The 27,918-nt window shown below is 35.6% G+C and overlaps 1 protein-coding gene and 1 long non-coding RNA gene across 11 annotated transcripts in view; one reads left to right on the top strand and one right to left on the bottom strand.

The window, feature by feature from the left end:
- The window catches only part of LOC143255071 (mothers against decapentaplegic homolog 4-like), a 61,692-nt gene extending 38,178 nt beyond the window's left edge, over positions 1–23,514 (top strand). For 6 of the 10 annotated variants that reach the window (XM_076510126.1, XM_076510122.1, XM_076510128.1 and 3 more), the window contains exons 8-13: positions 4,058–4,162; positions 6,787–6,849; positions 11,979–12,162; positions 20,227–20,395; positions 20,853–20,991; positions 22,765–23,514. In XM_076510126.1, coding sequence (XP_076366241.1) covers positions 4,058–4,162; positions 6,787–6,849; positions 11,979–12,162; positions 20,227–20,395; positions 20,853–20,991; positions 22,765–22,988 — 884 coding nt within the window. In that variant the 3' untranslated portion in view covers positions 22,989–23,514. The remainder of the gene's footprint in view (positions 1–4,057; positions 4,163–6,786; positions 6,850–11,978; positions 12,163–20,226; positions 20,396–20,852; positions 20,992–22,764) is intronic. The other 4 variants (XM_076510129.1, XM_076510125.1, XM_076510131.1 and 1 more) reach the window with 1 other exon arrangement.
- Positions 23,515–24,769: 1,255 nt separating this feature from the next.
- LOC143255073 (uncharacterized) lies at positions 24,770–25,006 on the bottom strand. Its single transcript, XR_013030434.1, has 2 exons — positions 24,865–25,006; positions 24,770–24,823 (listed from the first exon to the last, which is right to left on the bottom strand). It is a non-coding gene; the product is annotated as an uncharacterized LOC143255073 (long non-coding RNA).
- Positions 25,007–27,918: the final 2,912 nt, after the last annotated feature.

Raw genomic sequence — 27,918 nt, 5'->3', positions numbered from 1 at the left:
ATCTGCCAAGTGACAAATGCGTGGTCTTTACATGAATTAGGCTTAGCAATTTAAACGTAAAGTTTGTGATTTTTATATTCTTTTAAATTTAAATTGGCAGTTTTAAATTAAGTAAATAATGTTATTTTAAATTTGTTCATAATAAAAATATGATTCATTATTTTTCATAATCTTGTGTTTTTTGTATGTACTAGTACCTAGAAATGTTATATTCTTTTCATTCTTCCTATCTTTACTTTGTACTAAGACCCACACTTCTGTTGTTGTTTTTAATTAAAACAGTGTAACTGATATATAAAAAGTTTATTCTGATATTTTGTGAAGGGTTTAACAGTTGGTGTACTAGTGACAACAGTAAAACCAGTATGTCGGTTGTGAAACAGACTATATACATTTTCTCAGTAATACAGGGGAAGCTGTGACACTTTCACAGTTGGGTGTTTGTACAGTGAAAAGCTTTATTTTCAAATTCTGATAGAAACCTTTAATGTAATGAGAGGAATGTGGCCTGCACTAATCTTTAAGTGCTATAAAAGTGTTTAATGTAATGAGAGGAATGTGACCTGCACTAATCTTTAAGTGCTGTAAAGTGATTTTTAAAAACCTTTAATGAGAGGAATGTGACCTTGACTGATGTTTAAGTGCTGTAAAGTGATTGAGAAACCTTTAATATAATGAGGGAATGTGACCTGAACTAATCTTTAAGTACTGTAAAGTGATTTTCTTTGTAATTTATTGTGTATGTATCCTTTGCTGATCAGGATGTATAATGTAACTAGGGTCAGGCAGTGTTATTCAAACACCTGTACTGTAAATTATTACATACATTCTCTAGTAGTGGTAATTAAATTTTATAGGTGTAGTGAAATAATATACATGAGCTGAAATAAACTTGTTTGAAAGTTCCAAGCAGTGATATCCAAGTACCAAGAAACTTTCTATCACATCTACAGTAATGTGCCTACGCTGGACTGAATGAGTGCGACCTGCAACAAGTATGACAGTTTACAGTAGATGTATGAAGTTACTAATCTCACATGTGTTTTTTTTTGTACACAACAAACAAAAGTGGGGCTGCAATGAAACAAACTTGAAATAAAAATACATGTATAAAAGTGAAATCCTGTTTAAAAATAAAAAATACTTGTTTAGGTTTACTGAGAAATATTGTTTTCAATTTTGTACATTGAGTGTGTGATCATTAAAAAATTAAAGTAGCCAATATTTGCATTTCATAGACAATAATATATTTCATAGATTTTAAAATAATGTACTAAAAGTTATAAAGTAAAAAGTTCAAATCTGGAATAAATATAAATATTGTAATCACATCTTGTGAATACTGTTTTTTAATATAATTTTCTAGTATATTAAAGATTATAATATAAAAAAAAAAAAACAACTAAATTTATCAAGTGACAGGTTTTATGTTTCTTAAACTGTATGTTTATGAAGTTTGAATGAAATATATCAAAACTTTCATTGGCTATAGAAAGTTAGTAGCTGGTAGTTATTGGGTTAATGGTGAAAATATGGTAATTTGCTAAGACTTAATTTGCATATGTTGAAGGTATTTAGAATATCATATAAGAATTATTACGTAGTGTAAAAAATTGATATTTGGAAACTTTAAGTTGACAAAGAACAAAATCTAAAATCAGTTTGATCAGAGAGCGTTATATGATCACATTGCCAGAATAAGTTTGATCAGTGTGTGTGATATGTTCACAGAGCCAGAATAAGTTTGATCAGTGTGTGTGATATGTTCACAGAGCCAGAATAAGTTTGATCAGTGTGTGTTATATGTTCACAGAGCTAGAAGAAGTTTGATCAGAGAGTGTTATATGTTCACAGAGCCAGAATAAGTTTGATCAGAGAGTGTTATATGTTCACAGAGCTAGAAGAAGTTTGATCAGAGAGTGTTATATGTTCACAGAGCCAGAAGAAGTTTGATCAGAGTGTTATATGTTCACAGAGCTAGATGAAGTTTGATCAGAGAGTGTTATATGTTCACAGAGCCAGAATAAGTTTGATCAGAGAGGGCTATATGCTCACAGAGCTAGATGAAGTTTGATCAGAGTTATATGTTCACAGAGCTGGAAGAAGTTTGATCAGAGAGTGTTATATGTTCACAGAGCTAGAAGATCAGATAAAACATGCAGCTTGTGGTCTTTGTTCACCAGATTCATAAATACTTGTTTTGTTTTTCCATTAAGAAGATATCTTGTTTTCAACATAATTTAATATTCATTTAAAATGCTAATATTCCCCAATCTGAACATTTCTGTGATATAAGAGTATGAATATTTTGTATCAGAAAGTTGATAAATATCCTACCCAAAAATATTCACTTTCTGGATACATCACACTGGCATTGAAATACCAGACAATGTTAGAACATTGTTCCAATTCATATCATTTCACTGTGATTCAAAATTTGCTGTGGTTGTTGTGATTTCCTTATTGAAAATCTTTTTAACTTACATCTGTAGATAAGAATCTGAAATAAATAGCTTTATAGATTAGTTGTAGTTGGTAGCAGAACATCATTAATAACAAAAACATAAAAATTAACAGTAAGGATTTTTAAAAGTACATTAGAGTAAACAAAGTGTTAGGATTAGTACAGGACTCTTGAGGGACAATAAAGATAGCCATATGTGATGATTATGAAATGGCTCTGTTCTTAAATTACATTTTTCTTCAGTTTTTAATGATGAAAGCATAAATATCATTCATCATCTTGAACAACTGATAGAAGTTGAACAAGATATTTGAATAAATTCTGAGCTTTTTAAAATAAAATTGGGAGGTTTAAAGAATGATAACTCTGGCCAGATAACATTTCTCTGAGGGTTTTAAGGGAAGTCAAGGACCTTATTGTTTTTTGTAAATCACTGATTCATGAACAAGTACCCTCAGGTCTGAAATTAGCTAATGTCACTCTTACTTGATGGAAGAAAGTAGAAGGTTGTTATAAATGTTCAATCAACTATATTTCAGTGAGTTGAGCAAATAAACAGCATATTGGCTTTAATTATGATAAATACAAGATACTGCTTGTGGCTTATCATAATTTGAATTATAATTATATTTTGGATGTGTATAACTTCAACACCATCATAAAGGAAAGGGATTTTGGTATAATGGTTGACCAGTCTCTAAAGCTATCCGAGCAGCATGCTGTTGCTAATCATAGGGCAAATAGGATTTTAGATTGTATCTACAGAAATACGGAATATAAGTCTAAAGAGGTTATAATTGCATTGTGTAGGTTACTGGTTTGGACATATTTAGGGTATTGTTCTGTCTTGGGTTCCTAACTTCAGATATGACATTGAATTGTTGGAAAAGGTTTAGAGGAGGGTTACTAATGGTACCTGGAATGGAGAGTTTGTCATAAGAGGAGAGATTAAGATCCTTAAAATTATTTTTTGTTGAATAAAAGATAAGTTTGAGGGGATCTGACTGATGTGTTTAAGATTGTTAATGTTGATGTATCAACATTTTCTCATACTTTACAGTGAGGATTATAGAACCAGGAAACACACAGATGTAGTTAAGGTAGAAGCATCTTCAGCTAAGACTTATTCTTCTATTAGGGTGGTTGGCTAACAGAACAGGTTGCTTTCATATGTTGTGGAAGCAGTAAATATAAGTGACTTTAAAAGAAAGCTTGATAGATAAATGAATAATAAGGATTGGCTTTAAATTTTTTATTTAATGGCTTTAGTTTGACTTATAGGATAGTACAGCTGAGATTGGTCAATTGGTCCTTTGTTGTCCATAAATGTAATGTGTGTTACCTATAAGTAGGTAATTCAGACCACAAATTACTCATGATATTTCCAATAATTCACAGCAGTTTTCTTGTATGAAATGATTTAGTATGAATTTCTGAACATAATCATGGCAGGTAGTAATTATTGGCAGTGTTATATATATTAAAATGGTTTAGAATGAATTTTATAACTTACTAATGGCAGGCAGTAATTCTTGGAAGTGTTACCTATTTTGAAGTGGTTTAGTATGAATGTTTTAACTTTAATCATGGCAGGTAGTAATTCTTGGGGTGGAACAGGAAGTACTCTAACCTACACACAAACTATGGTACCACCTAGTCTACCTGAAAATACACTGAGAACTCAACATCCTGGATACTGTGAGTGAAATTCATTTTTTATCTCGAACTTCTACATATGTTTGAACAGATTATCTTTGTCAGGTTATCATACGTATTTTATCACAACTTGTAGATATTATTTGAACAGATTATCTATGTGTCAGGTTATATGTATTTTATCACAACTTTTAGATATGTTTGAACAGATTATCTTTGTGTCAGGTAAAAATACGTATTTTATCACAATTTTTAGATATGTTTGAACAGATTATCTTTGTGTCAGGTTATCATACTTATTTTATCAGAACTTCTAGATATGTTTGAACAGATTGTTTTTGTGTCAGGTTATTACCAAGCTATGTATTCAGATTGGTTTTGACTTTTCTAAGTTTTTCATGTGTAATTCATGCATTGTTAATTGTTTATTTTCTCTTACTTACAAAAACTATAACTTATTAGATGTATGTGGAATATTTTGTTTTTCCATATATAAAATATTGGTTAAGAAACAGATATAGTGAAAACTAACTACAGTTCTGTAATTGCATTAGTTGGCACTGTTGCAGTGATTTGTAGCAGTCTGATATGGTGAAGATGTATGTATAGCATAGCAATACACTAAAATATGTAGTGAATATGTACTGTACGAGGTGATGTATGAGAAGTGTTACAGCAAAATTTGTGAAAACCATGTATGTAAATATAGGTTAAAATAATATGTGACAGTTTAAACCTGACAGTATAACATTGTCTTTGTGTATATTGAACTGTTAAAACCTAAGAAGAAAATCATAACCACAGTATTAAATTATTTGATCTAGCAGTAATGTACAGTTTGATTTTTATATTGATCTCTGGATTGATGACAGTTGTTTTCAAACACTTGTGTGATGTCATCCTTGAAGTTATTTAATATTTTAATGATTTATTATTTTTTAAAACTTTACAACATTTTAGTGTTATCTGACAGTTCAATACCTTAATTATTCTTAGGTCAAATCAGGGATCAGATCAAACACGTATTGAGAGAACACTTTGAATGTGAAATCTAAATTTATTGGCACAAGTAGATAAGTAAGTTCTGTTCTTTCCCCTGGATGAGATATGCCAGTCCTTTACAGGTTAAACTTTCAGCTGGTATTCTTTATGTAATAGGATGGACAGAAAATATTGAGGTGAAGTTTCTTGCTTAAGGACATATCAGCATTTTGTAAGTGACCCTTGAACTAGCAATCATTCAAATACATGCTCTAACCATGAAGCCACCAAGATATTCTGGTTTTTAATTATTCCTTTTTAGTGTTATATGACACTTAGAAGTAAACTAACTATCTAAGGTATTTGCCATTTCTCTAGATGTAACACTCTTTAGTAATAGTTACATAGACAATACTGTGTAAAATACGTGAAAATAACATTTAAATCTGTACTGATGTTCATTGTTAGGCTGCATAGGACATGTGAATTATTGAAATTAACATCCATATGAATTTGTTATTGTTACCTTAGTGTAGATTTAAACTTTATTGTCAAACCACAAGTGTTATCTAATTTATGTTACATATAGGTTGAACAAACACCGAGTGGTACGTGTTACATATAGGTTGAACAAACACCGAGTGGTACGTGCTACATATAGGTTGAACAAACACAGAGTGGTACGTGCTACATATAGGTTGAACAAACACCGAGTGGTATGTGCTACATATAGGTTGAACAAACACCGAGTGGTACATGTTACATGTAAGCTGAGCAAACACCGAGTGGTACGTGTTACATGTAAGCTGAGCAAGCACCGAGTGGTACGTGTTACATGTAGGCTGAGCAAGCACCGAGTGGTACGTGTTACATGTAGGCTGAGCAAACACCGAGTGGTACGTGTTACAGGTAGGCTGAGCAAACACCGAGTGGTACGTGCTACATATAGGCTGAGCAAACACCGAGTGGTACGTGCTACATATAGGTTGAACAAACACAGAGTGGTACGTGTTACATGTAAGCTGAACAAACACCGAGTGGTACGTGTTACATGTAAGCTGAGCAAACACCGAGTGGTACGTGTTACATGTAAGCTGAGCAAGCACCGAGTGGTGCGCGGTTACATGTAGGCTGAGCAAAGTGGTGCGTTACAGGTAGGCTGAGCAAACACCGAGTGGTACGTGTTACATGTAGGCTGAGCAAACACCGAGTGGTACGTGTTACACGTAGGCTGAGCAAACACCGAGTGGTACGTGTTACACGTAGGCTGAGCAAACACCGAGTGGTACGTGTTACACGTAGGCTGAGCAAACACCGAGTGGTACGTGTTACATGTAGGCTGAGCAAACACGGAGTGGTACGTGTTACATGTAGGTTGGGCAAACACTGGAGTGATGCCTGGCTAAACATTTTAATGAATCATAATGTCATACATTTCAGTGTTTAATAAAAACTGTTTGTACACTACTGAAAAGTTTGAAGATACCATAACGAGTTCTTAACATTCATAAGAAAGAAGTATTTTACCTCGTCACTGATAAAAGTTGGACTAGTTGGTGTATTAAACTAGGATAATAATAGGCTTGTAGAATATTTTGTTTTCCTATCAAATTTTGAACCAGACAGTATGATGGGTTTCAGGTTTGATTGAATTTGAAGGCAACTGTTTTTGTTGTTTTTTTCAGGGCCACATCAGAATCAACTTCATCAAGACATGACCTTACAGGGAACTCTTTCCAGTCAACCAGGTGGGTTAAAAAACTTAAGATGAAATTACTTAATAATGTTGCATTGTTAAAAGATTTTTCTAAAATGTAAAATAATGATAATAAAAGAAATGTTGGGTTCTTTGTTTTTTACTGAATAAAAATCTTTATTTTGTCACATCCCTTATTTTAATAATGAGGTCCTTTATGGTTTCTTTATATTCCTTGATTAACCTCTTCACCAAGGGCTTGCTTTATTGTGTATGTCATGAGGTTTTTAGTGTCTTGTATTGTAAGTGTAATTAAACTACTTTTTATCTATGTTACACCTATTAGTATAGCATAAAATTGTAACTTAAATCCATAGTTTAGTAGTATTCAAGTTCTAGGTTCTTTTTATGATAGTATTGATAAAAATCCTAAATATCTTCTAATGTGAAAAGTGTGACATTTTTCTTTAGGCACCTTCTCTTTTCTAATTTAAAGTCATTCTAAAAAGGAAAAGGGTAATTTAGATTTATTTCAATAATTTGTTATGGTGGTTACAAGGTCAGTCAAATTGACTGAACCTATTTTAAGTTAGGGTAGAGAAAATAACAGAAAATATAAAAGTTTTACCAAAAACAAACATTTGAAAAGTATTTAGGATGATTTTAGAGATTACACAAGTAAAATTTGAGATTTGTGAGATTAATTTTCTTTATTTTAGCAATTTTCCAGTAAACATGTTTACTGAAAAATTGTCAAGTTTTGTAAAGTTATATTAAAAGTTAATGGTATGTAAACCATAACAACTTTAAATAAATAAACCATATGATCAGATAGTCAGTCAGTTTGACAACTCTTGGGATGACAGAGTTAAGTAGATGACACAGTGGAATGTACGAGATGAATATTAGTCTGATCTTTTGTAGGAGAGAACTAAATCGTGTCTCATGTAAGTAGAAAATATGAAGGAGTGTAATTAGAAAATCCCACAAATTGGTGATAGGTGGTGTTGACTGGCAGGCACAAATAAAACATGAATAGTTTTGAACTTCAACTAAACAAACACCTGTTGAGAAATGAAAGTCAGTTTGATGGATTGTTGTATTTCCTACATGTGAATTTCATCCACATTTTAGCAGAATATTAAGTCACATTTAAGGTTTGATGTTTTACACTGGTTATCAGGTAAGTAAATGTTCTGGTAGAACATAATCAATGACAGAATAATTACTGTGTTTGTTAGTTGGTGAATTCAGGTATCTGTAAGTTACCTATTGTAATTTCGTAGACCAGTTTGTAGTGTTATTGGTTCATATTTCATGATTGTTTAGATTCTATGAGTTCTTGTATGTCTGCTTTTTAACATTGTGTTGGAAGAAATGTGGACTTCACAAGAAGAATATCAAATACAGTAGATCCTGGTATTTAAGACCACCCCTTCTGCAGAGCAATAGTGGTCTTAAACAGCAGGTGGTCTGTTATTGCAGGAGCCCATTTTTTGCATGTTTTTTTTTATTTGTACATATTTTGAAGTTAACAAAGAAAACAAAGAAAGGCTTTTCATTTGTTTCTTATATTTTTTTCTTAGCAAAAAAAACAACAAAACAAAACAAACTAACAGCAATATGTACAAAAACAATTTTACAATACATGTAGACTCTATTAACTTTATTTACAGTTTGAAAAAGTCCTGAATGCACAACTGTTTTTTTCTGGTCTGCTGAGCCAACATGGTCACTGACTTCTGTCCACTCTGAACAATATTCAAAAGTTCTGTGTTGTTCTGGGCCACTGCGCACTTTCGAAGATACTCCAGGCATCTAGCCATCTCCTTGTTGTCTGGAACAAAGTCGTCTCCAGTTTCCTGGTTTTGTTGCTCCTCCTCTGGCTCCTGGTGCTCACCAGCAGCTGCTTCATCGAGCTCCTTCTGCCAGTTGTCTCCAAACTGGACAGTGCTGACTACGTCACTGTCGCAGTCGGTGAAATCCTCCCAGGATGTACCACCCAGGACATGCTCAAAGTCTGGATCTGCTGTGGGTAGCTCCAGTTGTGGTGTGTCCTCTGTGGCTGGAGCAAAAGCTACAAAACCACACTTCCGAAAACAGTTGACCACTGTCTCAGCGGTAACACAATCCCATGCTTGTTTACACCAGTACACCATGTCCAGAATGTTCACAGATCGCGCGATGTCTGTTGCAAGGTCTGTTTCATTCATTTGAACAGCACATGCCTCACAAGCCGCTTCCTGTAATGCCTTGAAAGCATGGATGATTCCTGCGTCGCATGACTGTAGCTTTGATGTCGTGTTCGGAGGCAGGAAATGCAGCTTGACATTTGACAGGATGATGGGGTGAGCGGGACAGTTGTCCACAAACATGAGGAATTTCCTCTTCTGCAGCTTCATTTTATTGTTGATAGTTGTGAGCCGATCCCTGAAGATAGTGCTGGTCATCCACGCCTTCTTATTGTGTTTATATATTACGGGAAGTGATGATGTTGACAGGCTGCCAAAACAGCGGGGTTTGGCAGATTTCCCGATCACTAATGGGGTCAGCTTCTCGCCGGAGGCACTGCATGCAGTAAAATGGTGAGCAGCTCCTTAGAATTTTGCCCCACTGCAAGTGTCCCCTTCTTGACAAGTGAATGGGTGGGTAGGGCTCTATAGAACAGCCCCGTCTCATCTGCGTTGAAGATATCCTTCAACTCGTAGCCCTCGGTAATAGCTGCCAGGCACTTGTTCCAGTCATCGACTGCTGCAGGATTCACGTCTGCTGCTTCTCCATTCAACACTTTCATGGACAGATTGTTGCATTTTTGAAAGCCTCTAGCCAGCCTGTAATATAGAAAACAAAACACGCGTTAAAATTTGCAAAAGTAACTTAAACTTATTCAAGTCAAGTAAAACAAAAGTGAATGCATATTAAAACATTTTGGGTTATCAAGCTGGAAATTTATAGGCCTAAATAATTACCATTGGAGGCAGTGAAGTCATCCAGATTCATTTCTGTGGCTTTCATCAGTGCATATTCCTTCAAGGCTACGCCAGTAACAGGGTGGTTTTTGGCACGTGTGGCACAAAACCAGTCCCACACTCTTTCGTTCAGCTCCGTGTAGACTGTTTTCCATGCTTTCTGATATTTTTGGCCAGTGTTAGCACCATTTTGCCACAGTGACATTATTTTTTCTTTGTCATTTACTATGCTCTGTATTTGTGTCTTTCCAATGTTCATGGATTCTGCAATTTTTCTGCAGCTTTTGCCGCCTTCAAACAACTTTACAACTTTCACACGATCTTCTAGTGAAAGCACTTTGCGTTTTCGACAATCAGCCATGACTTCAGAATGAAGATAAAGATGTTTTGAATATGTGTAGAGCAAAAGAATCAAATTGAAACTGATTTTTAATAAATATATGCCTCCTATTTATACCTTAACCGAACTGATCATTTTTGGTATGATTTGGTCTACTAATCTACTAATTGGATGCGACATGTTTGTTCAGCAATTATCAATGAAAAGCTGGCGTGTGATGTGGTTTTGTTTGTTTAGCAACATTTTACATCAGTACATTGGACAAAACTGTCAATCATCAGACGTGAGGTATTATGAAATGACCGTTAAGACCAGCATTTAAGCAACCAAACAACCGGTTTTTGATCACACACGGGCGGTCTCTGGTCTCGTCCAGCGGGTTGTCGGTCACTATGGGGAAAATAACATTAAAAGCCATCCATTGGCAGAAATATGGTCGGAAACACCGGGTGGTCGGCGACAGCGGGGGTCGTCCAAACCAGGATCTACTGTAATATCTGTGCTAAGAACTGACAATTTCTTCCTTATTTATCTTACACTCTTTCATTAATAGTGACAGAGGAGATTAAACATTTATCTTTTGTGTTACTTGAAGATAACTTGTATAGTGAAACTGAAACTTTCTATAAAAATAAAAATTGTAGGTTATTAACTTTCTCAACACAAGCTTGGTCAATTTGACTGATAATGTAGCCTCTTTGTACTTGTTTAAATTAAAATCATTATAGATTTACTACTTCTAACTTTCAGAGTGTGTATGTCTTCACAAATATTTGGTAGTCTTCCAGTTAATATTACAAGTCTTTCACATATAAAAAAAACATATTTTTAAGTACGTGTTTTTAATAAACTAAAATAGAGATCTGTTGATTCAATATATCAAGTATATGTTTTGTTAAGATTAAGAATATTCTTCTGACAAATGTTGTGTGTCCTTTGTGTAATCCCTAAAGTCTCCTAAATAACCTTCAAATGTTTTTTTTTTGGTAAAACTTTATATTCCATTTGTTAGTTTTTCAACCACAGCTCTATAAAAGTGTCAGTCTATTTGACCAATCTTATAACTTCCAAAAAAAAATCAAAATAAATCTTAAATGACTTCAGATTGTAACAGGAAACTGCATTTGTTTATTCTAAGTATCTTTAAGCTTCTAACAGTATACATTTATGTATAATTAAATTTTATTGTTTTATTGTCTTTTGAAGTTATTGCCATTGTAAATTGTAAATCAGTTGGAGAACATGCAGTTCACGGTACACTATTAAATTATCATTCCCATGTGCATGGCTTGTGAAACATTTTTATATTATTATTATTTTATCTTAACTAACAGAAAAAGTATTTTATAATACTAAATAAACAATAAACAACTAATAAAGTACTTACCCAGTTTTGTTTTTCTTGCTGTTTTTTTATACTAATGGTAGTAATGCTCTAGATAGTTTCTATTTAATGAAGTAATGCACCAAAGAACACAGACTAATAAAATAAAAAAGTAGTCTGTTCCCTGACTCTCACAATTTTTTTATATTTCTAACTGTACAACAAGAGCAATTACAAATTCATCCAAACTAGTTATGTTACCCATGGGAACGAAGTTTACGCTAACAAAATAAGTACAAAGAGGTCATGTGGTCAGTCAGATTGACTGAACCTGTGTTGAAAAAGTTAAAACGTTTGCATCAGTGTGCATATTAAAGTTTAACATCATTTTATTATCAATCTTAGATTTACAAGCTGAGGTTCCTTTGTGATAAGTAAACTGATATCTTGTTTGTGATTGAACTATTTTAGTGATATACCACACTGGTTAGTGCTATTAATCTTTGTGTATATTATTAGCACCTGTTGATCATTGTGTATATTATTAGCACCTGAGTACTGGTGTTCCATAGCCTACTTTGAGCTAGACCAACAAGTTGGTGAGACTTTCAAAGTTTCCTCCTCCTATAGTAGTGTAATTATTGATGGCTATGTGGATCCCTCTGGTGGAAATCGCTATTGTCTGGGGGCTCTTTCAAATGTACATAGGACAGAGCAGAGTGAGAGGGCACGGTGAGTACTGTACCTTTTCACATCTAAAGTTTATTTTACAACAAATATTTCAAGAGAAGCTGTTGCTCAGTGTCCAGTAATTTCCAGTTTTTAATGTTTCCTATACCATACAGATTAATTGCTTCACTCTTAGTGTCTTCAAAAATAGTTCTGTTTGTAATATAGTGTTTTCATTAGTTGATTCACTCTTAGTGTCTTCAAAAATAGTTCTGTTTGTAATATAGTGTTTTCATTACGTTTAAACTTTCTAGCATATAAGATTAGTTAATGTAGGCATAAGCTAGTATTATGAACTTTCTGATTGTGTGTGGGTAATAAATATAGGACGGCATACTTCTGTAGTTGAACATTGGCAGGTTAACTTGCTATGAGGTCAGTCAGTTACAACCTCATAACCATTTTGTACTCACAACAGTTTTATTCTCTGACTTACAATACTGTGTGTGGGTTCACAAAATTGGACAGTCTTAGTACACAAAAAACACATTTGTATATGAAGTATTTTTACTAAAGATTTGTTCATTAATATATATATATATAATATATTTTTTTTTATTTTGAGAGCAAAAGGATTTCCACAAAGATTAAAAGTATTTTACTTCATTAGAAAAAACTTGAATTTCATTTGTCATTTCTAGAACCTTCTCAATAAATTTCAAAGGTTTGTTTGTGGTAACAATTATTTTACCTGTTTTTTTCTGGCCTAACTGTGTATAAAGTTGTTTAGCTTCACTAAACTTGAAACCACGAACAAAAATCTAAAGTGCCCATTTTTCATTTTTAGAATCATTACAGATTGTAATCGGCTGGTCCACTTGGGCTAGAGTCAACCAAGTACCAGTGTTATAAAATTGTAAAAAAACAGTCAATGGGTAGCGACCACGCCTTGAATACTCAGAACAGCAATCTTCAACATCAGTAACACATGTACCTCATTTTCTTATATTACATTCTCTTTCGGAAAAACCTTTAGGGCAAATGTCCCCTTTTTTTATTCAAAAGGGACTAGAGGGACTTGCTGGCTCTCCAAAATCAGTAAAGAAACTTGATCTGGTGACATATTAGTTGAAACATCCACATCCCAACACAGTGAACTCCTGTTGAAATCAAAGGCAATTGGGGATATACCTATTGAGGTTACACCCCATGCTGCCTTGAATTCTTCACGAGGAGTTATTGTTGAAAGGGATTTGAAGAACGTCCCAGTCAGAGATTCTCGCTGGTCTCTCCACTCAAGGAGTTTCTGCAGTGAGGCATCTCCACTCGCAAAGATGGAATTACACTGCCAACAAATACCCTCGTTTTAACATTTACTTCACCACGTGCACCTGCCACTATCAAGGCAGGTTATCTCATTTGCAGGGTTCGGCCATACATACCAAACCCTCTTCGATGTTTCCAATGTCAGAGATTCGGCCACTCAAAGACATCTTGTCGTGGTTCCCTGACATGTGCTCGTTGTGGAGGCAAGGACCACGATGCCTATGACTGTGACATGAACCCACATTGCGTAAACTGCAATGGTTCTCACCCCTCATACTTTCATTCTTGCCCAAAATGGTTGGAGGAAAAAGAGGTGCAGCGTTTGAAAACGACACATAACATTAGTTATCCTGAGGCTCGGAAATTGCTGTCCACAACTCCATCTCGGACATATGCTGCTGCACTTCATTCCACAACTACAGTGGGAGTGCAGACAGATCTCTCTGTGCCTCCAAAAGAATCGTTTTCAAAACAAATGAAAAGCCTTTTGACCTCCGTGGTTAAAAAGGTTGATGAATCAACTACCACACCTATCTCTGTCCCTCCCATACCTTCCAACACACCTCAAGATCCACGTCCTTCAGTTTCAAATACAGGCATTTCTTCTGATACATCTTTTTCTCCCACCACAAGAGACAACACAATTATTCGTTCGTCCTCAGTCACTAGATTCCCCTTCCAATAACAAAAACCTGCCCACCCGACACAGAGCAGGATCCATGGAGGTTGATAGACCTCCTCCAACTAAAGACAGTAAAGAAAAAAAGGCGTGGTCGTAAACCGAAGGGTTCTCCAGCCACTTCACCTACCCGTTCTTAAAATGGCCACCTTGATACAATGGAACTGTCGAGGTTTACGTTCTAATCTGGATGATATCAAAACGCTGATTGCTTCCTACCATCCTGTTTGTCTTTCTTTACAAGAAACATTTCTCAAAACTGCTGATACTGTCTCCATTCGGCAGTTTTCTCTGTACAGAAATGACAGGTTGTGTGATGGTCGAGTACATGGAGGGGTGGCACTGTTGGTTGATCAACACGTGCCCACCCTGTCTTTGTCACTCAACACACCCTTGGAGGCTGTAGCCATCCGTATTTCCTTGGGTCATACCATCACTGTTTGTTCTCTGTACCTGTCCCCTGGAAAGACTTATGATCAATCAGATCTGGATGCTCTCGTTGAACAATTGCCATCTCCGTTTCTAATCCTAGGGTTTTTAATGGACATCATCCCCTCTGGGAAGTGCTATTATTGATGGGAGGGGCGATCTGTAGAGCGGATGCTCTCTGATCACAATCTTTCTCTTTTCAATACTGGTTCTTCCACTTACTTTCATGCACCTAGTCAGTCCTTTACCGCTATTGATCTCTCAGTTTGCTCCCCTTCATTATTTTCCCATTTTTCATGGAGGGTTGACAGTAATCCACTAGGCAGTGATCATTTTCCAATCCTTATAAGAGAGACTGGCCGTGGTCGATGCCACCCTACCAGCGTGCCCGGTGGAAGCTGGATCAGGCAGACTGGTCCACTTTCACTGCTCTCGCAGAACTTGATCCTGCCATCGTAAATCAGCCATCAATAGACTACTGTGTAGCAGCGGTAACTGACTGTATTACACATGCAGCTGCTCAGTGTATTCCTAAAACCTCGACACGTTTTCCACGATATCCTCGTCCGTGGTGGAATCCTGCTTGCCACTTAGCACGGAAGGCTCAAAAGCGGGCCTGGGATACTTTTCGTAGATATCCCACACTTTCAAACCGGTTGCTTTCCAACGGGCCGTGCACATGCTAGGTGGGTAAGACGTCACAGCCAGAAGGAATCTTGGATTAAGTTCACAACCAGTATATCTTCTACCACCAGTTCCAAGATCATATGGGACAGGATTGAAAGGTTAATGGACACTACAATTCTATCCCCCTCGATCTTACTCTCTGATGGTCAGGAGGTGACTGATGTTGGAACATCGCTAACACTCTAGGTGAAAGCTTTTGCGGGTATCTAGCACTTCTGCTTGTTCCTCCACCTTCCTGGCCATCAAGACTCGGGCGGAGCGATCACCTCTTTCCTTTCGAACTAACTGTTTCTTTGACTATAATCGTCCTTTTACCCTGGTGGAACTAAAAATGGCCCTTCATCGGTCTGCCAGTACGTCTGTTGGACCTGATGATATTCATTATGACATGCTGCACCATTTATCTCCTGCTTCTCTTAATGTCCTTCTGATTGTTTTCAACCGGATCTGGCAGAAGAATGTTTTTCCTGATGCTTGGCCAGGCTATTATTTTACCTTTCTCTAAGCCAGGGAAAGATCCCAAGATTCCTTCAAACTACCGTCCAATTGCTTTGACAAGCTGTCTCTGTAAGACATTAGAAAGGATGGTTAATGCTCGTCTTGAATCAAACAACCTCCTCTCGCCCACCCAGTGTGGGTTCCGTCGACAGCACTCCACCACAGACCACCTAATTGCCTTGAAACATCTATCAGAGAAGCTTTTCTCAACCGCCAACATCTTGTATCAATATTCTTTGACATAGAGAAGGCTTACGACACAACATGGAGGTATGGCGTTTTCTTGAGACCTCCATACATATGGGTTACGTGGCCATCTACCCATGTTTATTAAAAATTTTTTAATGGACAGGAGATTCCAGGTTCGTGTGGGTTCGACACTTTCCGTTCTTTTGTACAGGAACTTGGAGTCCCTCAAGGATGTGTATTGAGTGTTACACTCTTCAGTATAAAGATAAATGCCATCACTGAACAACTCCCTCTCACTGTTGCGAATGGGCTGTATGTCGATGACTTTCACATCTCATGTCAGTCGTCAAACATGAGATATATTGAGCGGCAACTACAAACCGCCTCAATTGTGTAATGGAAGTGGACTATGGCGAATGGCTTTAATTTCTCTCTCTCCAAAACTGTGTGCATGCACTTTTGCCGTCGACGGGTATTCACCCTGATCCTGAACTTCATATCGGTGGAGTTTTGCTGCCAGTTGTCCCGAGACCAAGTTCTTGGGGCTTATCTTTGATCGTAAACTGACCTTTATACCACACTTAAAGCAGCTTGGTCAAATGCACAAGAGCACTGAACATCCTCCGTGTTCTCTCTTCTACCAGTTGGGGGCAGATCGCTGTTCAATGTTAAAGGTATATCGTGCTCTTATTAGATCGAAACTTCGATTATGGATCAATGGTCTATGGCTCTGCCAGACCCTCAGCCTTAAAGATGCTGGACCCGTTCATCACCAAGGACTTGACTCTGCACTGGGGCTTTCCGTACCTCTCCAGTTCAAAGTATATACATTGAATCTCATGAACCTTCTCTACACCTTCGCCGTTTGCAACTATCTTTACAATATACTTGAAACTTCATTCCTTACCAAAGCATCCCACCTGGAAATGTGTTTTCCTTCCTCGGTGGGCAGTACTTTTCAGAACAGACGATCTGTCATTGCTCCGTTTGGCCTTAGCATCCGGAAGCAATTGGATGAATTGGGTCTGTCCTTGGATAACATTGCATGTTCCACAGGTCGGCCCATCCCACCATGGCTTATTACAGCCCCCAAATGTGACCTTTCTTTCAGTCACCTAAAAGGCAGATACTCCAGATTGGAAGTACCGTCTTTTATTCAATGAATATCTTTCAAACAATCATTCAGTTCCTATTTATACAGATGGTTCCAAATCAGGTAATTCAGTGGGCTCTGCTATGGTTTGCTATGGATCAGTAGTTGCACGCAGAATCCCTTCTACAGCTTCTGTGTTCACTGCTGAACTGTATGCCATATCTCTTGCCCTGGATCATATTGCAGCTGAGCAGTACTCCAACTGCACTATTTATACTGATTCGCTTAGTTCTATACTTGCCTTGGAATCGCTACACGTTGGCTCACATCCTATTCTCGCTGATATTCGTAACCGACTGGCCCGTTTCTCATTAGCAGCTACTTCAATCCAGTTTTTCTGGATACCAGGCCATGTTGGTATTCTGGAACGAGCTTGCAGACATGGCAGCTAAATATGTCTGCTTCAGCACCATCACTCCTATGCCTATTCCGTACATGGACTATGGCGTGAAACTGCATTTGTTTATCCTAAATAGTTCTAAACTTGTAACGTTATACATCTATTTATACTTAAATTGTATTCTTATTATAAATTATAACTCATTTGTTACACTACTGAGTTACATTATGCACAAGCTGTTTTATTGTTTACCTAGTGAATATTTATGATTATTCATTTTATCTAATCTAACTTTATACTAACCTTAAAAGTTTTCTATTTTTGTGTTTTATTTTTAAATTACTAAATAGATAATACAAATGAAAAGCAAGAAATGTAGTATTTATTCTGGTGTTTTTTTTAAACTGTCAATAACACAATTTACTTTTTGTACTAATAGCAGAACTGCACTGAAAACATTTATATTTAACTAAGTAATACACTAAAGCACAAAGAATAATAACATGCAAAACTCAGACATATCTAAACTATCACAATTTTCGTGACTTTCAATCTATGTGACAGGAGCCATTATACATTTATCAAGAGTTAGTCTGTGTGTTTGTCATAGGAATGAAATTTGTGCTGAAAGAGACATTAAGAATTCTATGTTCAGAAAAAATTTAGATAAAAACTTGGTGCTCTGTTTGTTGTAAGTAATACAGTATTGAACATCAGACAGAACTACTGTGAATTTCTTGAAAGTGAGGATGTTACAGTTGGGAATGGCAAGAGAGGTCTGATTTTCAATTTTTTGGTGACTCTGTAACCAGATAAGATAGAAGGCTATGAAAGTTATGTTTGCCTAAGTGATGACAACATTATAAAGAGTAATTTATCAGGTCATCCCATAAGTAATGTCCAAAAATGTAATGCAGAAAATGCATTGTCATTTCTGTCTTTGTAGAAGGCTTTAATGACTGAAATATGTAATAGGATGTGTTTGAAAATATTCAGACAAATAAAAGAAACTAACCCAACTTCACTTTTTCAGATCATTAATCAAATTAACCCTTATGAAGATGGATGTGTCTGAGGAACACATTAGGTATGTAATGCTTTATGAGTTAAAAAAGGCAATAGTGCAGCAGAAACAACACAAAACATTCAAGGTGTTTATGGTGCAATCTCTCTCAGTGAAAGAAAATGTTGAAGGTTGTTTGAGAAGCTCAGATCAGATAACTACTACAGCTTAAGAGATGTGCTACATTCAGGTCATCCTGTTGAATTTAATGATGACTTGCTGCTGGCTGGACTTGATGAAAATTGTACTGTAACAGTTGAAGAACTAGCACAGAAGTTTAATTCAACCCACTTAGCTGTTCACTGTTATCTGCGACAGCTTGGAAAGGTGTCAAAACTTGTAAAATGGGCCCCCCATGATTTGACAAAAGCCAACCTTAGAACAAGAGTGGACATTTGTACATCTGCACTCTCGTGAACGTAACTCAATTTTTTTGGACAGGCTAGTGACTGGAGATGAAAAATGGATGTATTATAAGAATGTTAAGCTCTGCAGACAATAGCTTAGTGCAGGTAAACTGGCTAAAGCACAGCCCAAAATGGACCTCTGCCCTACAAAAGTCTTGTTAAACGTTTGGTGGAGTATTGTTGGTACAATCCATTTTGAGTTGCTGCCACTCAATGTAATGATTACATCAGACTTCCATTGTCAAGAGTTGGAGTGCTTGGATATTGCACTGATAGAAAAGAGGCCTGTTTTGATCAATTGTAAAGGTGTGTTACATGAGGATAATGCACAGCCCCATACAGCAAGGATCACATGTGCAAAGATTAAAGAGCTATACTGGGAAAAATGTACACATCCTCATTATTCTTCAGACCTTACCCCATCTGATTTTCATCTATTCCATAGTTTGCAGAACTATCTTGATGGAAAAGAGCTTGGAACACATGAAGATGTCAAAACTACATTCTACATTCTTTTCCTCCAAATCCCAAGAATTTTATAGAAGTGACATTCAGAAGCTTGCAAATCATTGGCAGGAAGTAATTAATAATAATGGAAAATACATTACTGATTAAATAACATTGAAAATGTTTGAAATCCTTTCTCTCTTTCTGAACCTAAAATTGGACATTACTTAAGGGATGACCTGATATATTAAATTTCATATTTCTTTAAGGGGTGGTAAATAAGTTACAGGAATGAAAGCCCAGAAAGAAAATGTAGCAATACTCACACTAGGGGAATGTTCTGAACTTTTTGTTCTATTTCCTGATAAAATTAAGAAATTAAAAATTATATACTCTTAAACTGTAGGTTATAAGCTACATTTTAATGCTAACAGAAATTGTTATGCCATGAAAAGAAAGTAGTCTAACTAAATTTTGGACATAATTCATGGAAACCTCATGATGTGTGGAAAAGGGAGAGGAGATGTATAAAAGAACTATTTAAAATGAATGTATTTTAAAAACATGAAAGAAAATGTCACCAGACATTTCATGAGTTTTATTCAGGAAGTTTTAAAACCATGTTATACTGCATACACATGAATGTAATTAGTTGTAATAATGTTTTGTAGTTGTTGTAACTTATTCCTTTATCAGTTGTTCTAAAGATATAGAAAAACTTGTACAAATATATTTTCATTAGAATGAATTCAGTGATAATGTTTGCTAAATTGTTTGTCATGTGAAATAGAAGACTAAATCCTCTACTTTAGTAAATAAAAATATTTTTGACTGTGCTTCTAATTGTTGTTGTTTGGAATAGACAGTTGGAATGAGATTCAGTCATCATCCATTAATATTCTACATTAGGTTACACATTGGGAAAGGAGTTCAGCTTGACCTCAGAGGTGAAGGAGATGTGTGGTTGAGGTGCTTGAGTGATCACAGTGTTTTTGTCCAAAGCTATTACCTTGACAGAGAGGCTGGACGAGCCCCAGGAGATGCTGTGCATAAAATCTATCCAAGTGCTTATATTAAGGTATGGTGAAATTTATTCTACAACTTCTTGCCTTATTGGGAAATATATATTAAAAAAAATTAATTAGAAATATCCATTAATTATGTAAACCAGGAAAAGATGGGTGTATTTAATTTCTTAAAGTACCCAGGTATTAACCGTTTTGTGATGGGTCACAGGTCAATGGCCATGCCATTACATTTATTGACTTGTGTTCAAAATTTTATTGAACTACTATTTTATGAATTTGTCAGCAAGTTTGGTATCAGGTTTATCAGAAGTGATAATTAATTACAGATCTGTGGTATGATTTAAAACTACTTGATTAATAGAAGATAAGGTTTATCAGAAGTTGTCATTAACCACAGATCTGTTGTATGATTTAGAACTACTAGAGTAATAGATGATAAGGTTTGCTAGAATTCTTGTGTATTTTTACTTGATTTTCATTATATTAAAGTGTTCATTTCCTCAACAGGTGTTTGATTTACGACAGTGCCACCGACAGATGCAGCAACAGGCGGCTACAGCCCAAGCAGCAGCTGCTGCACAGGCAGCAGCAGTGGCGGGTCACATTCCTGGTCCAGCAGCAGTAGGAGGTATTGCTCCAGCCATTAGTGAGTTTTTCAGGATTGTTTTTTATGCACACACTTTTCCTTGCCCACCTGCTTGCCTTACTCAAGTACTTACATAACAGCCATGGATCTGCTGATTTTAAATACCTGAGAAGGAATTTTAATATTTCAGTTCAACCTGTAACTTAACTTACTAACTTACTTTTATTTCTTTAAACTTGGCTTCTGTTGGCTTTTCTGTTATGAGTCTTGTGACAGATTTCTTCTTTGTGCAGAAGGAGGAAACCTCGTGTCTTTTTGTCTCTGTTCATGAGATATTGGAAGTTACACTTTGGTGTCAAACAGTAGGTGAAGGGAAGGTTGTAAGTGTGATGCTGAAAGACGTGAATGTACTCTTGCTAATGACTAATGGCTCCTACTTTTTAATGTCTTTTTTATTCAAAATGTGATTATTGTTTTTATGTTTTATTATGATACTAAGAGTGACTTACATCTTAGCGTACTTGATTAATCGTAGTCTGTGTATTAGCAAGTTCTCTTTTATAAAGAGCTTCTTTCTACCATTGGTCCTTGCTAGCATCTTAAAATATTTGACAGCTGTTTCACAGTCACTAAGGGCATGTTTTCATACCCTTGATCTTGTTGTGGGTTTCAAATGTTATGTACTTCCATGTGGATTAACAGTTTCTTTTATTGGACCCAGTAGCAGTAACAAATAAATTTTAAACCACATTTCATAACTAATTCTGGAATGTGATCCCTAGAGTGAAAAAAATATTGCAGGCAACAACTATATTTAAAAGCAAATCTTAACTGTATTCAATGCTGTATGCAACAACTTTGTTATTAATTGATTTTTTTTATATTTACCCACATGTGGCTAAGTAATAACATGATGTTTAGGGACTACATGTATGCATGGGCTACTGAAATGTTGCTTGTTCAAATAGGTGTGTGTGTATCACCTGATGGGATAGTGGTAGGTTTACAGACTTGCAATGCTATAATCTGGGGGTTCAAATCCCTGTGGTGAACATAGCATATAGTCTGTGGCTTTGCTGTAAACCACACATACTCAAATAGTTATGAAGTATTCTATCAATGACATAAATATGAAACTAATGTTTACAAAATAATTTCTTGGTGTCATTGAATTATCTTACAAAGTCTCATGAGTACCAGATGTTTTTTATTCACAATAGAACAAAATATAAAAACATCTGATACAAATACAAGCCAGTAAACATGGAATACTCCACACAGAAGGTGGCCATCACTGTTATAAACTGGTGTGTTTACCTATGTTTGTTGTTCTAATTCTCAAGAAATTGAGAAATGTCACTAGAGTTTTCAAAACATAACTATCTTAAGAAAGGAATTTTAAAGGATGTAAGTTGCTTTTAGTATTTTAAACTTACTTGTATATTAATGTAGTTATCCATTTTTTAAAAGATTGTTATATATTTAAGAATTATCAGTTATTGAAGAATTGGTGAAGTTTATAGTTGTAGAAAATTATCAGGAGTTAATTTATAAAAATTCCAGATATTTAATGTCTAACAGTTGATAATAAAATAGTGGTTCTTCTTAAGAACATGTTTGTTTTTTTAACTAGTTAGAGAATAAATCAAGATACGTTGTTAGTGGGGTGATGAAAAACTGTTTTATTTCTCTGTGACTGTAATAGTTTTTAAGTCATAAACTCCTAGTAATTATTACGTAGGTGTTTAAAAAGTTCTGATGAAGAGATTACATAGTGACAAAATGAAGCATGTTGGATGTGACCAGATTCAGGTTTGTTTTAAACATTTCCAGGTCCCATGTTAGGTTTGTCAGCAGCTGCAAGCATAGGAGTAGATGATCTTCGTCGTTTGTGCATATTGAGACTGAGTTTTGTCAAGGGTTGGGGTCCAGATTATCCTCGACAGAGTATCAAAGAGACTCCGTGTTGGATTGAAATTCACCTTCACAGAGCTCTGCAGCTATTAGACGAGGTTCTTCACACGATGCCCATACACGATCCTCGTCCCCATGACTGAAACCAAAGTTGTTCTTTAAAACCATATTTTTCTTTACTTTTAGTTGGATATTACGATACACAATACTTCTCTTTTAGCATTTAGTTTTGAATACATCATTATGACTAATACATTTTTCATGATGTATAAACACTACTAGACTGTTTAATGCTGTGACAGCATAGAAAATATTATAGAAATGTAATACTCTAATTGAAGTAAATAGTTCAATAGATTAACAGAGCCAAGCTGTTAAACAGAAAGTCATGAAAACTATCATAAACTATATTGGTTTTACATAATACTGAATGTAACAGGACAGACAAACCATTAAACTTTACAGAATGACTTTAGTGTACCTTATAGAGGTTTAAAATATATTTAAACCAACCTTAGTGTTTTGTTGCCACATGTGTCATGTAATGCTGTTATTTTTTTGTTAACTGATTTGTGGGTGGTATGAAGTTAAATTATTTCTAAATTAAAAACAGATTCTTTTTAAGATTGTATTATGCCATATATATAAACATACTTTCTTACATGTCAACATTGTAATGTTCTTAAAATTATACTTAATTTGTTTTTCTTTCTTTCCATAAGTGTGATAAGTTGAGAAAGCCTCTTCTGTATATTGAATTAATAAGAAAAGTACACATACCTTATGACTGATGGTTAAAAATGTCTATCCCTTGAAGTGTGTGTTAGTTCTACATGTTTGACACCATCCAGAACAAGTCGAGGCTGAAATGTCTTCATATGAAAATTCAAACAAATGTACATGCTACTTTTGTCGACAAGAAACAATCAGTTTAAAAAAAGTAACTGTCAGATTACAAGTAGTTTACAGTTTAAAGGGATTTAAAGAACTGAGAAATTTGATTTTTTGATATAGATGATAGTATTGTCCTGTGCAGAGTGAATTAATCTTTCAGTACCAACATTAGATTCTATCACTGTACTGTTGTATCAGTGAAAGAATGAGAAGTGCCTTACAGTATCTCTTCCTGTCCATAAAGCCCTACTAGTTCATGGAATGTGTGACTTTGAAGATGAGTGATATCTAGTGCTATTTAATTAGTTCAACGTGAAAGAAACAATTTATTGAAAATATGGTTATGCTGAGAAGTGGATGAAATTTTGGGCATGTGCTCTAAAGGTGTCATGCTGAGATGTGTGTGCTGTCATGTTGAAATGTGGCTCAGAGTAACTGATGCATGTGGTGTCATGTTGATATGTGGCTCAAAGTAACTGATGTGTGTGTTGTTATGTTGAAATGTGGATGAAAGCAACTTAGATGTGTGTGGTGTCATGCTGAAATGTGGATCAAAGTAACTGATGGGTGTGGTGTCATGTTCAGATGTGGATCAAAGTAACTGATGTGTGAGGTGTCATGTTCAGATGTGGATCAAAGTAACTGATGTGTGAGGTGTCATGTTCAGATGTGGATCAAAGTAACTGTGTGTGGTGTCATGTTCAGATGTGGATCAAAGTAACTGTGTGTGGTGTCATGTTCAGATGTGGATCAAAGTAACTGATGTGTGTGGTGTCATGTTGAGATGTGGATCAAAGTAACTGATGTGTGTGGTGTCATGTTCAGATGTGGATCAAAGTAACTGATGTGTGTGGTGTCATGTTCAGATGTGGATCAAAGTAACTGATGTGTGTGGTGTCATGTTCAGATGTGGATCAAAGTAACTGATGTGTGTGGTGTCATGTTCAGATGTGGATCAAAGTAACTGATGTGTGTGGTGTCATGTTCAGATGTGGATCAAAGTAACTGATGTGTGTGGTGTCATGTTCAGATGTGGATCAAAGTAACTGTGTGTGGTGTCATGTTCAGATGTAGATCAAAATAACTGTGTGGTGTCATGTTGAGATGTGGATCAAAGTAACTAACATGTGTGGTGTCATGTTGAGATGTGGATCAAAGTAACTAACATGTGTGGTGTCATGTTGAGATGTGGATCAAAGTAACTAACGTGTGGTGTCATGTTGAGATGTGGATCAAAGTAACTGTGTGTAGTGTCATGTTGACATGTGGATCGAAGTAACTGACGTGTGTGATGTCGTATTGAGATGCAAGTCAAAGTAACTGACGTGTGTGATGTCGTATTGAGATGCAAGTCAAAGTAATTTGGATGTGTTTTAACTGCAGAGGTTTATGTAACACAAAACTGTTACATTGGATCTAAGGAATAAGTACTGTCTTGGTCAGTAAATTGGTAAACTCTTGCTTTGTGAAAGAAAGCTGACTTGGAAAATCATTTACTGTTAGATTTCAAATCTGTTCTAAAATACTACTTAGGATATGTGTAATTGTATGTAGGTGGAACATCTACATTAAGTTCTGTATTGTTACTATGTTTAGGGTATAATGTGGACCTCCTGGTTTTTGGTTATCACTACTCATTCAGGAGTTAGTATATTGTGTTAGTTTCCTTAGGAAATTTAGATGTTTTACATAAAGTTTAGAGGAGGTTTTGAGTATTGAAAATCAAGTTTGTGTTGTCATTGTTATAAAACTGCTGTTGTTATGGTGCAGTTATTTTTATTAGGACTAATTATACAGTTCTGTGTCTACACTGTTAGTATTGCTAGACCTGTGCAAGCAGCCTAGATTTTTCTTCTTTTAAAAATGTAGAAAGTAAAAACAGTATTCATGTTGAGGAATTAGTTATAAAATTCTAGTTAGTTGCATACTATGCTTGTTCCTGGTTTAACTGTGTTAGTTCAAGCTAGCCAAAAATGTTACAAGGATATGTGTGGATGTTTATATGATGGTGTCCCAATCTATAATGACAGTAATTAGTTACACTGAGTTTAGTGTGAATCTGTATCTTATGGTTTCCACAGATGTAATTTCTATAATCCATTTTTCAGCTTGATCCAATAGTGAAATAAAAGTTGTACTTTCTCATTGATAAATGTTCCTCCACTAAAACAGTCACTCATCAAGAAGTGTTGGGGTCTACATGTAGAATTAAAACATTCACTCATCAAGAAGTGTTGTGGTCTACATGTAGAATTAAAACATTCACTCATCAAGAAGTGTTGTGGTCTACATGTAGAATTAAAATGGTCACTCATCAAGAAGTGTTGGGGTCTATATGTAGAACTAAAATGGTCACTCATCAAGAAGTGTTGGGGTCTACATGTAGAACTAAAACAGTCACTCATCAAGAAGTTTTGGTGTCTACATGTAGAACTAAAACAGTCACTCATCAAGAAGTGTTGGGGTCTACATGTAGAACTAAAACAGTCACTCATCAAGAAGTGTTGGGGTCTACATGCAGAACTAAAATGGTCACTCATCAAGAAGTGTTGGGGTCTACATGTAGAACTAAAACAGTCACTCATCAAGAATTGTTCGGGTCTAGATGTAAAACTAGATGGTTTGTAGCATGTTCAGAATGTTACTGTCTATATCCTATCTAGTACTTTGTTCAGTATGTCTGATGTGTGGAGCATAGCTGGTATCTTGTTCAGGATGTCTACTGTACATGTCATGGTTTATAACATGCTCAGAAGTTGCCCACCCTGATCTATAGAGTAACATTATTTTTCATAGTGGCCACAACTGTGGCTATTGAAAACAAAGTTGGCCACACTATTAAAAAAACAATTGATAAATGTTAATTTAATAAAAATTATTGCATTTTAACTAACCTTCAATGTAAAAAATTGATGGGGATTTCATCAAGTTTCGTGAAATTTGGCTTAATATCTGAGCTTAATGATTAAAACCAAAATATATTTAAACATTTAAAAGTTGCACAATAAAAAAAGTGTTTGCAAGCGCATGCAAAACAACGCATAGTCGATAACAAACTTCTAAACTGGACTGGCATTATAAAATGGGTGGAGTCTGTGGCAGTGATAAAGCGCGCGACATTAGCGATGACGTGAGGCAGTGCTGTTGCTGATTACCAAATTTGCGATAAAAACTAAATGGTGGAAAAAGTTTATTTCTAAACTCGAACTTGTCACAGTTGTGTTATCCATTGGCCTCATGTGGTTAAGGGCCATAGACTTGTCCACCCCTAGTAATGATCCTGGTTAGGACCTTGTTCAGTATATCTGATGTGTGGAGCAAAGCTGGTATCTTGTTGACGATGTCTACTGTACGCATCGTGGCTGGTACTATACTATATTCGGTATACAGCGTGATAGCTACCGTATTCACCATGTGTACGGTGTGGGTCATGTTCGTGTATCCACTTTGTAAAGCTTGATTGATATCTTCTGTGTAGAATATGATTGGTATTATGTTTAGGATATCTGACATCGTTATATTTATATGGCACTCAGATAGCATCATTTAATTTGTTCTCACTTGGCGACCCCCCCCCCCTCCCTCACAGTGAGATGGCTTTTTTTTGGGTGCAGAAGTGATCTCCGAACTATAGAGAGAGCTGTTTCTGTACATCTGCTTGGGTGTGAGATTACGTGCACAGAAAGTTATTAGTTGGACCATTTCACAAGCTTACGATCACCCTTACCGGTTTTTGCATGAAATAAATATTATTTGAAGTCACTATTTTACTGTCATGTTATATTCTGATAATATCTGTATCGTACTATGGAAGGCTGTAACAACTAACCAATATTTAAATATTTGTTTAGGTACCTTTCGAAATCTTTTCACTGTAACTTTCGTTCTTCAGCCATGTTCTCTTACAAGATAATTTGGTAAATAAACTTTAAAGCATAATCTACGCAACTAAATACAGGCATAACTTCAATTACAATGTTTCAGTGTAAACTATTGAGACGTACACCAAGTCATGAAAAAGTTTTTACGAAGCCACTTGGTTGATCAAGATAACTGCAGGACACACTGTGTGCTACTACCAGGAGTAATATTATAGTGATTTTCACACTTTCTATAGATAGAACTGTGGTGATCTAGACTAAGATATTTTTAGTGTATGTTCTCTACTGGGCATTTCCT

This window comes from Tachypleus tridentatus, chromosome 7 (assembly GCF_004210375.1).
Source record: "Tachypleus tridentatus isolate NWPU-2018 chromosome 7, ASM421037v1, whole genome shotgun sequence".
Lineage (NCBI taxonomy): Eukaryota > Metazoa > Arthropoda > Merostomata > Xiphosura > Limulidae > Tachypleus > Tachypleus tridentatus.
This window is presented reverse-complemented; position numbering and strand designations above follow the sequence as displayed.